This window comes from Protopterus annectens, chromosome 2.part2 (genome assembly GCF_019279795.1).
Source record: "Protopterus annectens isolate FY-2018-M chromosome 2.part2, PAN1.0, whole genome shotgun sequence".
Taxonomy (NCBI): Eukaryota; Metazoa; Chordata; order Ceratodontiformes; family Protopteridae; genus Protopterus; species Protopterus annectens.
This window is the reverse complement of record NC_056730.1, coordinates 323,477,956-323,495,008: the sequence shown is the minus strand read 5'-3', so window position 1 is coordinate 323,495,008 and position 17,053 is coordinate 323,477,956. Positions and strand designations below refer to the sequence as shown.

Below are 17,053 nucleotides of genomic sequence, written 5' to 3'. Positions count from 1 at the left end.
CAGACCAACAGCTTCCAGGAATACAGATTCCTCTTGGGGAAGGGTTAATGGTGGACCAACCACCTCTTTGCTTGAGGATTTCCAGGATGTCTCTAAAGGAGATGTAATCAGGTGACGTTCTTGGTGACTCTTCTCCCTCATCAAAATCGGTATCTTCAGTGAGACTCTTGAGGAGAGTCTAAATGCCTCCTTTTGCACTTTCTCATCCTAGGGACTTCTTCGGTGAGATGTTGCAAAGTAGTATCAGAAGAAATAAGGACACCCTTTAACCTGTCGACTTTGGGCTGGCTGTTCCTATGGCGTAGAGTGATGAGGCTCAGCGCACAAAGACGCATGGGATCCAGAGGAAAGATCCAAGGGGGGTGGAACAGTCAGTCCTCCAGAAGCAGAGAATACTCTTTCCATCACCTCAAAGGCAGACTGCTCAGGGGAGAAGGTGGCTGACAAAGGCAGGAAGACATGCTTCCAGACTGTTGGCTCCCTCTGATCAAAGGCAATCCACCCGAGGCAGAAGTCAGGGCAGAGCTGTCCAATATCAAGGGATAGAGACATATCTGACAACTTTGGAGTCAACTTTAACACCTTGGGCCTGACAACGACACTTCAGCTCCCAGAGTCATTCAGCTCAAACACAGGTGTACTCAGACACAGTATGGAGCCAAAGATATATAAATCTTCAGATCCAACATGGATGGTCCCAGAATACTCCGATCCAAGGGTCAGACTGGAGAACAGCCAAGATGGGTGGTGTAGTGTTGGTAAGGATTTCCAGACCTGAAGGGGTAGGAGCCAGGAGAACTCCCATCTGAATTCACAAACTTTCTCATCATTCTATCCACATCAGCTGCTGTCAGGCTCCTGGAAGAATGAGAGGATGAGGCCACTGAAAGAGATTTGGAATGTTGGTGTCTTTCCAAAAAAGGGGAATGGCACTTGGGAAGGAACCAGATCCAAGGAAGATGCATACCTGGGTTCTAGCTGTTTCAGATCCAAAGGTATTATATCCGATGAAGTAGATCAGACATCCAATGCCAACAGATCCGAAGATTTAGTCTTCAGATAGAACTTCTTAAAAACTTTCCAAGCAAGCTCTGCTGTTGGATCAGAGGACATAGTGGAAGATCCAGATGGAGCTGACAGCCTTTTTCTGTGCTCTCTTTTGGAGGATTGAGCCTCAGATAAAAATACCAATGATGGCAGTCGAAGAATACCAACGATGGCAATTGGAAAGGGAAACAGAATGAAAACAAAGACAATTTAAGAATACATTAAAGTAGTGCAGGATAAGAGGAGGATAAATAGAATATATAAGCAAAGCCAGGAGAGAAAAATATAAGATTAAGAATAGTTGTGTAAAATCTTACCATAATCACAGATGTCAGTCTCTTCAATGTATTCTTAACCTTTGGGTTATCCTCCGCTCTTCTACCCGAACGTCCAGCCAGTATCCAAAAACTTTAGTTACTGCGAGGTATGTGGGACATCTGACGTTGGCTGTAGGGAGCATGGGCCACAAAAGTGACGCCTGCATGTACTTTCCCCAGAATTGAACGCCCCAGTCCCGGGATAGTTGCGCAAGTCCTGTATCATCCAGCAAAGTTTTTCATATACATATATATGTTTAGAGCGGGGTAGGAGGGTGGGATAGAATACTGCAACATGGAAGAGAAGGACATATATGGTTATGTTAACATTTTACACAACTATTCTATGTTCATCTATTCACATGTTGCAGTATTCTTCACCTTTGTGTGAGTGCCAAAGCTCAAAGGGAAGAGGAGGAGGGTGGTTTAGAACTGTTTTCCAAGAATCCATGCAGGACTGCACTAGAAAACCCTGCTCTAAATCTGGAAATGTGGTACAGTTTGTAGTGTTTGGACGGATGTCCAAGTAGCTGCTTCTAGAATGGAAGCAGTGCCCAGCCCTTTGAAGAAGGTTCCAGATGAGGCCATGGCTCTAGTGGAGTGGGCTTTAATTTTAGAGTTTAGACGTTTGCCATGGTAGGTGTAACAAAAGGAGATGGAGTTGGAAATCATAGGTTGATAGGTTGGTAATAGGCTATCAGCCCTAGGGCCTATACAAGCCTAGCCATAACAATTCCCTGGCTATGAAGTTTTTTGCATCCTGGGATTTTCCTCTTTTCTGCAACAGTTTCTTCCTTTTGTTGTAAAGTTTGTTTATGGCAGGGGACCACCAGATTGGCTTTTTTTTTTTTTGGATGAGAGCATCTTGGTTCTATTTGGGATGGCACGATTTATGCATGAGTGGATGTGCTCGTACAGTGCCTTAGTGTAGGATTCAGCAGTTGAACTTTCAGCTCCCGTCTGCATGGGTGTCATGATGTTTGTCACTTCTGACTTGGTTGGCTTTGGAGAAATTTTTTATGGAGGTTTCCTTATTGAGGGGTGGGGGTGGGATGTGGATGTTAAGGGTGATTAGCTTATGGTCAGACGTGACTAATGAGGGGGTGACCATAGGTGTGGAGCATCGATTTCCCATGTTGGTAAGGACCAGGTCTAGGATATTGGAGCCCCTGGTGGGACTGATTATTTGGATCCAGGGCAATGGAATTTATAAATTCCAAGAACCGTTGGGCAAAGGTGTTGGTACATGAGTAGTTTTCCCAGTTAATGGCAGGGTAGTTAAAATCACCCAGTATTAGGGTGTTTGGTTCTATCTTAATATTTTCCAGTATGTTTAGAAAGGTGTAGTGAGAATCTTGGGGTATGGTGGGGGGATCTGCAGCAAGCTACAATTTGGATTGCAGTCTTACCTAGTGTTAGTTGCACCTGGAGAATTTCAGATGCATTATGTTGGGCAACTAGCCTGGTGGTGTGAATATCCTTGGTGAATATTGACACTCCTCCACCTTTAGTGTTTTGGTCCTGCTTTGGTGGCCGAAATGTGTGGTAAGAGTTGTAGTCTGGTATCCAGGCAGAAATAGTCCGTTTTGCCACTGCTTTCACCAGAGCTCTGGGGTGAAAACAGACAAACAACTCTCTGATCTCTTAAGGGACTTGGTCTTGTCTAGGTAGAATCTTAGTTTCCTGTGTTCATCATGGGAATACAGGATTCTCTCACTGTCATTCTGGGGATGTGGAAAAAAGGTGGGGAGGTGAATACATTGGTTCAGGGACAGCTCATTCACCACCTTAGGCATGAAGGCCAGGTTAGTCATTAGGGTCACTCTATCCTTGTGGAATATTAAAAAAGGTGGGGTGGCCATCATGGCCTGGAGCTCTGACACTCTACGGGCTGATGGCAGGTCCACCAAAAGCACATTCCAAGTGCAATATTTTAGAGAAGCTGTAGCTGCTGGTTCAAAACGGGCAATGGTGAACTTCTCTAAAACGTAGTTTAGGTCCCATGGCTCTGGAACTGGTCTCCTGGAGGGTCTGAAATGCAGTACTCCATTTAGGAATAACATCACTGGAAGTCGGGAGGGAAAAGGAGGGTCAACAGACAGACAAGCAGAAACAGCAGCTAGGTAGGCTTAGAAGAACATGCCAGCCCTGCCTGCAACAATTCACACGGCTAGGACAGCACTAAGGAGACCTCTCCTTGAAATGGGTCCAGCTGTCTTTTAAGACACCAAATAGAGAAACTTTTCCATATGGACAAATAAGACCTCCTAGTACTGGGTTTCCCAGGCTCCTGCAGGACATTAAGCAAGTCCTCAGTGTAAAGGTGTCTGAAAAGGATCAAAACTATCACCCACAGGGTTAGGTTTAGAGATTCCAAGTGGGGATGGATTAGGGATCCCTTGTCCTGTGTGAGAAGGTCCACTCTGTGAGGTAACTTGTGATGACTGGCCCCTGGCTAAATGCAGGAGGAGGGGGAAGCAATACTATCTTGGCCAAAAGGGAGTCACCAACAAGATTTTTGGTTGGTTCTGCTGAATTTTCAACAGGATGTTTTGTAAGAGTGGGAAGGGGGAATGCATAGAGAAATATCTCCTTCCATCGGATCCAGAAGGCATCTGATGCCCTCGCTAGAGGGTTGGGTGCCCTAGTACAAAAGTGTGGAAGTTGTCTGTTCAGATAGGAGGCAAACAGATCTATTTGTGGTGTACCCCACCTGTGGACTATGTCCAAGAACTGTAGTGTTGTCTGTGAACAACTTAATGGGGCTTTGTTTCAGAATGTGTTGGAAGGCCCTCAGTGCAAAGATGACCCTCATCTCTCTGATGTTGATGTGTTCCCTCTTGAACGTGCCTGTCCGCATGCCTTGCACTTTCATGCTGCCCATGGGAGCACCCCAACCCAGTTGTGATGCATCTATGTACATCTCCTGGACTGGGATGAGGGGTTGTAAGGGGAGTCCAAGGTTGAGAGAGACTTGATCCATCCACCAAAGGATCTCTTTCCTTAGGCATGGTAGGAGGGAACTGGTGTGGTCCAAGGAGTGGGAATGTTGGGTCCACGTGGACCTCAGGTACCACTGAAGTTTCCTCATGTGGAGTCTTGCCAGTGGCAATATGGGAATGGTAGAGGCCATATGTCCTAGGAGTCTGAGACATTCTCTTGCTGTCATTGCAGTGGTGTGGAGGACAGATAGCAGGTATTCATTCAGACTTTTCATCTTTTGTGGTAGAAGGAATGCTCTCATAACATCTGCCCTGATTCTGCACCCCAGGAAGACTTGGCCCTGGGAAGGTTAATTTTGTACTTGCGGAAACTGATGTTGAAACCCAGAGACTGCAGAACAGACTTGACTTTTGGAGATGGACGTGTAGGGAAGTGGGGTCATCCAGGTATGGAAAAAATCTGAATCCCTTGGACCCTGCAATAGGCTATCAATGGAGTCAAACACTTGGTTAATACCCTTGGAGCCACAGACAGTCCATAGGGTAAAGCAGAAAATTGAAAATGCGCACAAGTTCTGTAGTCGTGGCTGGGCCCTAGGCAGAAAAGTCAGACAGAGGTCATGGGCATCCTCATGGGGGATCGGAAATCCGCACTTACACTTTCCCTTCCTGGATGACATGAACCTGAGTAGACATGCAGTGACCAAAATAATAATAATAAGAAAAAAGGCCCCAACTGGGTATTTATCGTAAACATGAAGGATCCGAAAACAAAGACGGCAGGATGAGCTGATGTTTGAGTATAAAAGCTGGACATTCTGGAACTTGGAAGTCTGGCTATTTGACTGACCGTATTCAGGTAACAATCTATGAATTCTAAAACCTGAACAAACTGAAGGCTTGACTTGGGGTAACTGACTGTAATGTCTAAGTGGTTGCACAGTTGGAGTAAAGTATCCTTGGCTGTGATCCCTGATGCTCTTGTGTGGGGCAGAGAGGACACAATCATCCAGGTACAGAAAGACCTGGAATCCCTGCAGTCGGAGTCAGGCTGTGACCACTGCCATCCACTTGGTAAACACTTGGGAGCTGAGGCAAAACCAAATGGCAGGGCCCAGAACTGGTAATGAATGGCTCCCAGACAGAAGTGCAGGAGTTTCCTGGAATGCCCGTCTATCTTGATAGGATGGGTAGGCGTCCTTGAGATCTATCAAGCACATCCAATCATCCTTCTTCAAGAGAGAGAAGATGGACTGCAGTGTGACCATCTAGAACATGGTATTTTTCATTTTCATGAACCGATTCAGTCTGCATAAAATCCAAAATTGGTCTCAGGTCCCTGCTATTTTTTTGTACTAAAAAGAATATGGGATAGATCCTTGCTGGTCTGGTGGGACCTCTTGGATGACTCTGATTGCAAGCCGCTTGTGAATACGTCTGGAAGATGCTTTTCGCAAAGGTTTTGAACCTGAGAAAAGGGAATGCAACAAACTCCGGATATCATTCAACACCCATGTGTCTGAGATGCCAGCCTACCAAGCTTTTGGGTGAAGAGCCAAACAATCCTCCATTGCCTCCAGAGTAGGACAGTTAGGCAACCTTTCAAGGTCACTGAAAGGGATGGCTGGAGAAATCCCCACAGAAACCCTGATTCTGCGGACTACCCCTACCCCATGGGCAGTGTTCATTATGACCCCCTCCTCCTTGGGAAGAACCCTCTGAAGGAGCGTCCATAGAAGACTGCTGCAACTGTCTGAAAAAGAGGCACTTACCCCCTTCTGATTCCTTGAAAAGGACCACAAAGTACACTCCAATGGCAGCGTCTTCACATCTTGTTCACTCCTTGTTAAGAGTATACTTAACTTTTGACCCACACAAGGAATAGTCATCTAAAAGAGTATTGCCAAAGGATGCCTTGAAACAATCTGCAAAGCTGCATAAATGTATCTAAGCATGGCACCACATGGTAATGCCAGAGCCAAATGCTCCATCAGCCATATTTAAATTGAGCCTTATGGAAACATTGGCAATGGAAAGCAGGGTGGACAAACAACTCTCCAGCATCTTCTGAATCTCAAAAGACTGCTACATCTTGACATTCCTTAACACTTCAGACACCAAAGTCATGTTAAATTCTTGTCAAGTGCAATAGATAATTAAGAGCTCTCAGTGCAAAAGTGGCTGAGGGAGCACTTCCCTAAATGATCCAAAGTCTTAGACTCCCTATTTGGGGGTGGACAGAGGGAGCTTTCCTCAGAAATCTCATTCTTGGTGGCAGCAGCCACCACAACAGCATTGACAGCTGGACCCTTACTCCAATGTAGCCAGTTCTTGGAAGGGGGGATCTTATCCAGCGACTTGAGGATAGGCTGCACCATGTCAGGTTCCTTCAAAACCCTTTGGGACAATAGGTCTATATCAACGTCTAGAGGAAGAACCACCCAAGGTGAGGATGGGCCTATGTCAAAGGCCTCCAAAATACTGACTCCTCCTGAGAGGAGACGTCAGCGGTCCAGTCTTCGCATTGGTGAAGCAGCTCCAATAAGATGGCAAAAGAGGTGTCATCCCACAGAGGCTTAGGGGAGCCCTCTCCTTCCTTGAGGTCAGTATCCTCTGTGAGAGACTCCTCCAGACAGCCAAGGTTTTTCCTCTTACATTTCCTCTGCTCTGAATTCTCTTATTTCAGCAAAGCTGGGGGGGATGCCCTGCCACAGGGACAGGATGGAGACTCACAGATGCAGGCTGTCCAGGAGCAGACTGATGACTGGTCGCAGGTTCAGATGAGAAAGGGAAACTGGCTAGAGAAACACAACCCTTCTCCTAAGTAGAGAACATCCTCTTTACAATGTCGAAGGCCGAGGTACCAGAGACAGCCCCGATCCAGAAGGAGCCACATCCAGCCCCAACACTGAGATCAGATCTGAGCTGTTCTTTGGTGAAACCCAGAGTGGAAGAGACAATCCTGAAGTAGGGATCGTTGACCCTGACCCACAAACTCCAGCTCTGGCACCAAGGCTTCAAGGTTTCGACAGCCTGGAAGTAGCCAGACCCAATGCAAACAAGGAATGAGAGCCAAAGATGGCCAAGCCACCAGATTTGACCCACAAAGTGGGAAAACAGCCAGTCTTAAAGACCTCAGGTCAGAACAGGCTGAGGGAGGAAGTCAAAAGGATGAAGCTGAGGGTTCTGGTACCGGACCCAAAGGGATAAGTCCTAATTATATCTGCAAAAAGAACCTCATCAACTGCTCCAAATCAGAACTTTTAAGCTGCCCACTGAACTCAATGACTGGTCAGATGACATCACTGATGGGGACTTAGAGGGACATTTGGATGAGGACAAACCCGTCTGCTGGATCAGAAGCAGCAGAGCGACATGGAACCGGAGAGGGAAAGGGGAAGACTCTGATGACAGCTCTGGTGGAGTGAAAGGCAAGAAGGGGTAAGCTGTCCTACCAGAAGGTGCCCCTTTAAGCAAAAATTGACGATAAAGACAAAGAGACAAAGTCTTGCTGGATGTCAGCACCAGTGGAGATTGGCTTGGAGGGGTTGCAGCCAATGACAGTGCCGGGGCAGCTGGAGGACCTAAAAGTCATGGGATCTTCAAGTCTGGCAAGCCCTAGGAGGAAGGACTGGGGACAGAAGACGAGGATCTCTTCCAATCCCCTTTAGAAGACCTGGAGCCCTGTGGGCAGTTCTTCTCGGACCCTGCCTTTGTAACCAGGGGAAAAGCCACAAAATAAACAGAAAAACCACCAGAGGGGAGATGTCCCTTAAGGACCAACTTGGCCCTACATTCATGGATGTCCCTGGACCCAAACAGACAGAGCACCCTGAGTCCACATGCGATGTTCCCAGACAATAAACACACTGGAGATGTGCATTCTGTAAAGGCAACTTGTGTCCACAGGCTGTACACTCTTCTTAAAGCCCTTATCCATACTAGATGAAAAATATAAATGACAGAGACAAAAAAAACTACTGTATCAATATTCCTATCTCAACAACAACAGGAAAAGGAAAAGACTTAAACAGTTACCTAAGACTAAGAAAAAAACAAGTCCAACAGAAGGTGGAAAGTCCTAATGGACAACAAAGATGGTTAACAAAACAGTCAATAACCCTACCTACCTACCCAACATACATAAAAACTAAACTAACTGTATAACTAAGTTAAAGGAAGTAAAATTCTCACACCAAAAACAATAAGTTAGTATAACTACAAAGGATATGCCAAGGGGAGCCAAGATCAAGCTGCTGACCAGAATGGTGGCAAACTACATCAGGGATTAGGTTGAGGAGCTGTGAGTTGTAGGTAGGGGAGGCAGAGCCAAATGACTTTGAAGTCTGAAGGAAATGGTCAATATTGGATCTGAGGACCCACAGGTTGAAGTCAGACAGAGCAGACATCATCGGATCTGGTGTCTGCACTGGATGGTCTTCAGGGTCTTCGCTCACCTCAAAAGATGTCTGGCGGAGGCTGCAGAGTTTGACAGAGTCTTCTTGGTCTTCTTTTTAAGGGAAGGCTGTACCTCCAGGCAGGTGGATTTGACCAAGGTACCATTGTTCAAATGCTTGAGAAGTTGGTTCTCAAGATAAATGGAAAGAATGGACAGATGACTGTGAAGTATTTTGGAAACAAAGACCTGACGAATGTAACACTGAATATAATCAATTGAAGCACCTAGGCAGAACAAGCACTTCTGATGACTGTCGTTATGGGGAATCTGCCTCCCACACTGACATTTTGTCCTCCTGGATGACATGAACCCTAAGTGCAAAAGCAAAGGAAGAAAAAGAAGGTACCACAATGGGGCACTCATCTGTAAACAGATTGGCGTTTACCAGCTCAGCACAGGGCATTCAGAGAGACATTCAACTGTGACATTCAGAATAGTGACAAAGTAGTTCAGAATATGGAGTGCTTGTACGCTACCTTTATACCCTACACAAGGAGCATACATCTGACATATGATGCAACAAGGATGCAAAGGCTTTGGTATACTGGCTGGACATTGGACTATCTTTGGCTGGAGATCCCACGTTATAAATACAGCAACAGTGATATGAAAGGATATCTGGGCCTACCAAACATCTTCATCTTTAACTTCTCTATGCATGAAAGATGATGGGTCCAGCTCCCTCACCACTTACAGTTTCCATCCACAATGAGTGAAGTCACTCCTGACTGCTCTACAATCAGCGGTGGTACATGTTACAATATAGCCTTTAAAGTTGCACCACTTTATAAGTCATGGACAGGGCCTGCAATCTTACCATCTACACAGCCTAAATGATAAGCAAAAGGCATTTGGCTTTGACAATATTTGATGAATGCACACTTGCGGCTCAGCCACAAAAGTGACAATCAGTGTCTTTAGACTTCATCAACCATGCTCTCTGTTCAGTGCCTTCCAGTACTGTCTGACCAACAGTAAATGAAACTTGGCCAGAATAAATTTTGTATATAGCTGCGAGCGCATATGCACACAGACTGTAGTTCCGAGAAGAGGCTAATGATGCCTTTCAAATACCAGTGCCCTTTTTCCTGCATCTTCAATAATACTTCCACTAGCTGGACAACTCTAACACACCCAAAAACATCATTGTCTACTCATAAAACGAGCCAACCACTAGCTATTTGCGTGGCAGCACAGACGGATGTACCTTGTCTGTAACTGACTGGAGTTCAATTAGCAGCCTCAGCATTTGAGGAGCCAGGGAGAGTAAAAGGACATGGTCCTCTGCATTCTCCGGGGGGGGGGGGGGGGGTTGTGTGCCCTTAGAGGCACAATGAATGGTATGGAGACTGAAGACACCACAGATCATGCTACAGAAGAATGGTCAGTCTGCTTGGAGGGTGCACCCCCTGATGAAATGAGGAAATGTCTTCTGTGAACATAGGTTCATAGGACGTTATTAGGCTAATGGCCTTAGGACCTTTACGAGCCTAGCCGTGTAAAAACCCAAGGACTCTTATTGCCCATATTTAGACGGTCATTGTTAGTAGAGCAACTCTGTGATCCCTTGTCCACGAGGGACATGGGTGCCATCCCCGGGATGAACTTATGGTCAACCATCCAGTCAGGGTTGTGCTTGAATAGGGTCATTGAGTATCTCTGGCTAACATGGAGTGCTTATTCCAAAGGAGCTGTAATTGCTAGGAGATGTATCTGTTTCTCCAGAATGTTCTGCTAATGTCACAGGCTAGGCTAAGATCCCTGGTACGAGTTATTCTTGTCACATCTGACTCGTGGATGTGCAGCAATTTCATCATGGTAGGATCTGAGACTGATCTGTATGCCAGGCACCGGTCGCCTCTCAGAAGCCTGTATGACACAGAGTACAGTGTTGCATTCCCTTCTCAAAGCCTTATCAGGTTGCACACCAGGTTAGGGAAGTATATTCAGTCAAACTGCTTAAAGACTATGCATCCATTTCCAATCTTTGCATTTTAACAAAAGTATCTGAAATAGAGTCTTGTATAAGCAACTTTTTAAACACACAAACAGCTACAATCTCTTCTTTCACAGGAAATGCCTTTAGCAATTACGAAATCGTATTCTCTAACACTAGTAATATCTATGGCAATATGAACAACAGCCTTATTAAAGCTGGTATTTTTGCTGACAAGACCATGGTATTTAAGATAATCAACCACAACCTTATCTTACATAAACTTAAAAATTAAACTTTGGACACAATGCAGTATATCATGGTTCCACAACTACCTGACAGCTAGAACCTTTCAATTTTTTGGTAATACTTTCTCAGATAAAGAAACATTTAGCACTGGTGTTCCCTGAGGTTGATTTGTGCCCTCTGCTTTTCTTAATATTCATCGTTCTTCACCTTCCTCAAACTATCATCATATATGCAGATATCATCATTATGCTAGATGGCAGCAAAATTCACCAATCCCTTTTGGTCAAATATGTAGTCCAAATTATCAGCCCTACGTAAATGGCTTCATGTAAATAGATTTTTAATTGATATCACCAAAACTAATGTCAAGTTATTCTCAACCCCAAAGAAACTCCCTTCATTACCAATTTTACTTCTTAAAAGGCTTAACAAAATAATTCCAAACAGAAAAGAACAAAAATACCTAGGTCTAACTCTTGATCATCTCCATAACTTTACAACTCACACAGAGAACATGACCTCCAATGCACTTTTGAAGTTCAAAGCTTCACACCACCTCTGATGGTTTAAGAAACAATATTTGTGGATTACATAAACACAACAGACCAGAAACAAATTTTAAACATGTAGCAACATGCACTAAGAATACATTTTCTGAACACTACCACAGAATACAAGGTCTAAAGATCTTAACAGAAATCTATAAATAACTTTTCTTTTTTGAACCAGGTAATGGTTACTTGTAGGTGTCCCTGTGACAGAGATAAACCTGCCAGTAGTTTTTGTTTTTTTTTTTTTTACTTCAGTTGCTGAGTGCCTGGCTCAGGCTGCTGGCCCTTCCCATACTGGTAGGTCAGACAGCTAGATAAATTAAGCTGGGAGGCAGTAAAAGGAATGGGACCACTGCATCACTTATGTTGCCTCAGGAATTAAAGCTGGGTACAGTAGTAGGGTAAAGACCTAATTTTCCTGCATGATGGGAATGTCATCAAGGCCACAGAAGCTCACATGCATGCACACATGCACACACCCACCCACCCACAATCATTTTTCTTAAGCAGTCATGTTATCACCAATGATTCCCTGAACTGCACATGGCAAATACCATCCTTAACACACTGATCACTAGCCTCTAATGGGAATCCTGAAATCTGGATATTCTGCCAGCACACTCCCATGCCCTGCCATCATCAGAGAGATAACCGGGCATTTATTTATGTATTTAACATCTCCTTACTGGGAAAGTTTGACTTGGTATGAGCCAATTTTCAGCAGAGGCCCAGGGAGCAACGGTCCAGGACATGTTCCTCATTATTCTTCCCTCCCATGAACATTGACTTTTCCAGCAGTCAGCCTGTCAACTGATCCTGAGTTATTTCAGTTGCAGTCATAGCTTAACCCCTCAAAGCCATAAAGCTGACAATAAAATGTGTACACATCTGCATCTAGTTATATTTTAATATATAAACATTTTCTAAAACTGTTTTAAAGAGACAATAAAAAACATTTTAAAGGCTATTAGTAAAGTACAGCCAACAAAATACTTCTGTAGCATTTGTAAACAGTGCAACCACCACCACCCACCAAGAACACACTTACATTGTGCCAGAGGTTGTTGGAACAATGGGAATAACTTCTGTTTCATCAGGAATGCACCAGGGAATCCGGAACTGCGGTGCAAGTTCTCGCATTATAATATTTCTAGAAATAAACAAATTATTTTAATTATCTTTAACTGGATTCCATCACCAGTCAAATAAACACAGATGACTAAAGAACATCAACTCATAATAAGGCAAGCATAAAATAACTAAAAAGAGAGAAAGGAAGAGAATAAGAAAGAAAACATATCAGAGGTAGACAATTAAAAAGATGTGAAAAAATAACTGATCTACTAAAACAGAATAAGCTACAAAACAAATATATGCAGTTAACAACTGTATAATGCTGCCACTGACCAAGGTTTAACTAGTACACCTGGGTACTAGAGAAGTCAGTCAAGGGATGACGGATGGTCAATGTTAGCTTGTTTATTTCAGGATGACGGGTGAGGGATGGTAGCTAAGTTCTACTGCTCAAGCATCACCTATTGGAAAGAGAGGTGCAGCTGGAAAGCAATGACTGATACAACTCTAGTCTGCAAAACACTGATGTGCACTGCAGAGGAGTCAGGAGAATGCAAACATGCTCCTGTGTCTCAGTGCTGCAGACACAGTCTAGCCACCAGAGGACAGAGAAGCCAAAACCTGAAATAAATACACAAAGCTAGCTGTGAATGACTACTCTCTGTCATCTACTGTCTTCTGCTGCTAGAATACAAATTTACAAGCCCCCAAGAAGGCAAAGGACAGAGGGAACAAAAGGGTCAATGAATGGAACAGAAAGTTTGGACATCTAAGCTGAGAGGAGCCAAAATAAATAATCAAAAAATGAAGAAAAGACATGGATTAAGCATTTAGTTTACCTTAGAAAAAAAAATCATTTGTATCCAGAAAGTAAACAAAGGGGGAAATACACAGTGCAAACAATACTGCAGCTATTTTCTACACTCTACACTAATCTGTCTGCAGTACGAGCTTCTCAAAAGACAAAGAAAAGCACGGGAATAAGACAAACTAGAAATGTGTCTGCATATAAATTATATTTATCCATTTACACATCTGACAGCAAAGTGAGTGCGCACCAATTGAAATGGCTTCTTTGTAGGCCTGACCTAAATAACGACAATACAAAATGTGAATAAAGTCAAACAGATTTGCATAAAATTGCAGACATTTACACACCAAGATAAACATTACAAAAATTTTAGAGCAACACATTTAAGGCTCTTATACACAGCACAAGCAGCAAACTATAATTCAAAGCGGAAACAAATGATTATTATGATACAGGGGGGGTCTCAAGAAACGAGGATAGATTGTGATTTTGGATGCAGACTCTTAAGGGGAACAACAAAAATAACACAGAGTATTATATTCATAAAATAGCTGAGAGGAGTACAACTAAACCAGCATGAGAATGGAAAAAAGACATTCTGGTGATAGGGATGACTGTGAGTAGGGATACAGACAATAGGCAAAAAGGGGCTAGAATTTATTGGAGAAAACTGGCAAAGGAACCAAGGTATTGGAAGCAAATAACTAGAAAGGGAAAGGTAATAGAATGGTAAGAGGCCAAGAATTTATTTGGACTGCACGTTAGAGATTGCCTTCCCTATCAAGGATTGATAACAGAGTATAGCCAAAGAGAAAGAAATGGGGGGGGGGGTCTAAATGAAAGACCAGCACTGGTAGAGTTTTTAACAGAATCTAGAACAGAAGCTGCCTTTGAAAAAGAAATAATTACTACAGCATATAAAATATTGCATGACAATTATAAGAATCAATCAGAGGAGCTTAGAAAGGATTGGGAAGCGAGACTGGATAAGCAATTCAAAAAGAGACAATGAGGGATATATGTATATCTCCCAAATATGCAACAAAGTCTAGAAGATTTAGAATCTTGCCTGGAAGTGTTTACATAGGTATTTTTATACCCCAAGTAGACTCCAAAGAATGTTTCCTCAGGTGAATAGCAAATGTTGAAGGTGTGATGGGCAAGAAAGAGGTGGCTGTGAACATTTTTTGGGAGTGCAATGAACTGGCAGACTTTAGGGACTCCCCTGCCGGCCGCTCGGAGATGGATGAGCAGACTGAATTGAATGGGGAGATGACTTTGTTGACCTATGACACAGAATTGTAATTGCCTAGACATAATAAAGCCCTGCTGAGTCTAATTATTGTAGCTGCCAAAAAAATCAATTACTAGAAAATGGAAATGAAAGTAACAGAGATAAAACAAACGGAATTGGGATCCTTAGAAAAAGGAAGGAGCAAATTACATAGGTAAAAATGGAAACTGTGGGAACAATGTATGCAGAGAAGGAATGATGTTTAAAAGGCAGGATTTGAATGAGCCATATAATGTTCAACTGACAATGAGTGGATAGAATATGTGATGTACAATGTTTGCAACTACAGTTGTTTCAGTGGTGTCTGTGATGTACAACATTTGCAACTAAAGTGGTGTCAATGTTGTTTGTTTTTCATTTATATAAATGTAAGATAGCCTACGTCATATGTGACAATTTAATAATGATGCTTATTGAGAGAAAAAAGATAAAAACTAGAAAAAAAATGTTCAAACATTTTTTTTTCCTTTTACAAAAGTTTTGATCATAACACTCCCCATCTCCATGTGGACACTATCCATATGTTATATGCATGGGGACATTTACAATTTATATAAATGCAAAGGAGACCAAATTTTTTGGTCTACCAAGCTCTCCCTTATGACCTAGGTCACAATGTACAAAACATACAATGTTGGTCTTTTCATGCATTACTCATTCACTTCCACACATGCACACAATGTCTGGGGGACCCGTGCATACCCAAGACTTTTAAGGACAGCCTAGTTATTACGATTCAGAGTTATGTCAGTGGCAGTTGCCCCAAAAAAAAAAAAAAAATGAATACCATCAGTGGTGCACTTATCCATATCTACTCTAATTCTAGCCTCTGAAAGAACTAGAGCTGATGCACTCTCCCAGTACTTTTCTTGAGTGAAGGCTAGAAGAATCTGACAAACGTGTTAAAACAATGGATTAAAACTGTTGCACACATGTAGCTGTGGCAATAGCACAGACAGATACAGTCCAGCCTATGACCTAGGTGACCCAGGTTCGATTACTGGCTTTGGTGTTTGGTGACATGAAGGGAGAACTAGCATTCATATCATACTAGTCAAGAGGGTAAAGTCCTGGCTATGACATGAAGGGAGAACTAGCATTCATATCATACTAGTCAAGAGGGTAAAGTCCTGGCTAGTCTCACCCTAACCCCTCAGAAATGCAATCCATATAGAAATACAGAGACGGAGACATTGGGTGGGCCCCAGTGCATAGGCAGGAGTGAGGATGTCTATCCAAGCCAGTGATGGTAGTCCATTACAGCTGGCTGACAGGGAGCATAGCTATTTAGTCAGATGGACACTGGTAGCACTACTGTGACATAGCAGCCCACTTCACCACTCAAGGGAAGGGCCATTCATGTAAAAAAAATTTCTCATAACCAAGATACCAAAGATAGCACAAACTCCGCAAAGCTTCTTGGAAGGCAGCTCCTGTGAACAGTTCCTGCCCCAGGGAATTTGAGAGATTTTCCACTCCCTAGGGAATTCAGTCAAAATTTCATTAAATCCCCAAAACAGCTGAAACTTCTACAAGGAGACCACAACTACATGACTATCCGCCAGTGACACACACCAAGCTGATGTACACTAGTTACGGACTGATTTACCAAAATTAAATGTCCACATCACACATGCCTGATCCCTAGACCGCCTGTAAACAGTCTACAGGACACAGGTCCCCCAAATCCAACTGCATAGCAGCAGTATAGAAGGCATGCAAAATTAGTTATGTGCCTTGTGGTGAGTTTAATCGACCATTAGTTGCTGTTCAGCACTATCTGCATGCTCATACCATGCTAGCAGTGGCAAGTGCAGAACACAGTCAGTAGATACCATCAGTATGGTGGCTATAGCAATACTGTAGGGACTTGCTGACTAGCAGCCACACCACAGGATTCTCTTAGCAGACCTATCCCTTCGATTGGCTGTTCTAAGAATTTTTTTACCCTTTCTGTTCAACATTGTGGATTAGATATTTGGGGGTAGCAAATACCTAAAATAAATGACAAACTAACACAGGGCAACCTCGACTTAAACTATGTCATATAATCTTTGATTTACTCTCTTAGCCTGTTTTCCCTAACCAAAAATATTGTCCCTAAATTGTAATATGGTCTTCCTCTGATTACCTATTGCTTAGTATAACATTCTCAAAGACTTCAGATGATGAAAAAAAAGTAAAGTCTACAAATTTGTCATTCTTGGTGACAGCAGATATCACCACTGTTAACATCCTACAATGTCTAAAATGGCTTCCAGTCACTGAAAGGTCAACTTAACCCCTAGATACTCTTATTTACAATATACTAAACACTAGCTACTGCATACCTTTAACATGCAAACTACCCATCCAAGACTGGGTTTACTCTTA

At 43.2% G+C, this 17,053-nt stretch overlaps 1 protein-coding gene across 1 annotated transcript in view; it reads right to left on the bottom strand.

Moving 5' to 3' along the window:
* PPIP5K2 (diphosphoinositol pentakisphosphate kinase 2) overlaps positions 1 to 17,053 on the bottom strand; it is a 3,486,936-nt gene that overhangs the window by 2,596,441 nt on the left and 873,442 nt on the right. The window contains 1 exon segment of the mRNA XM_044063880.1: positions 12,550 to 12,651. Coding sequence (XP_043919815.1) covers positions 12,550 to 12,651 — 102 coding nt within the window.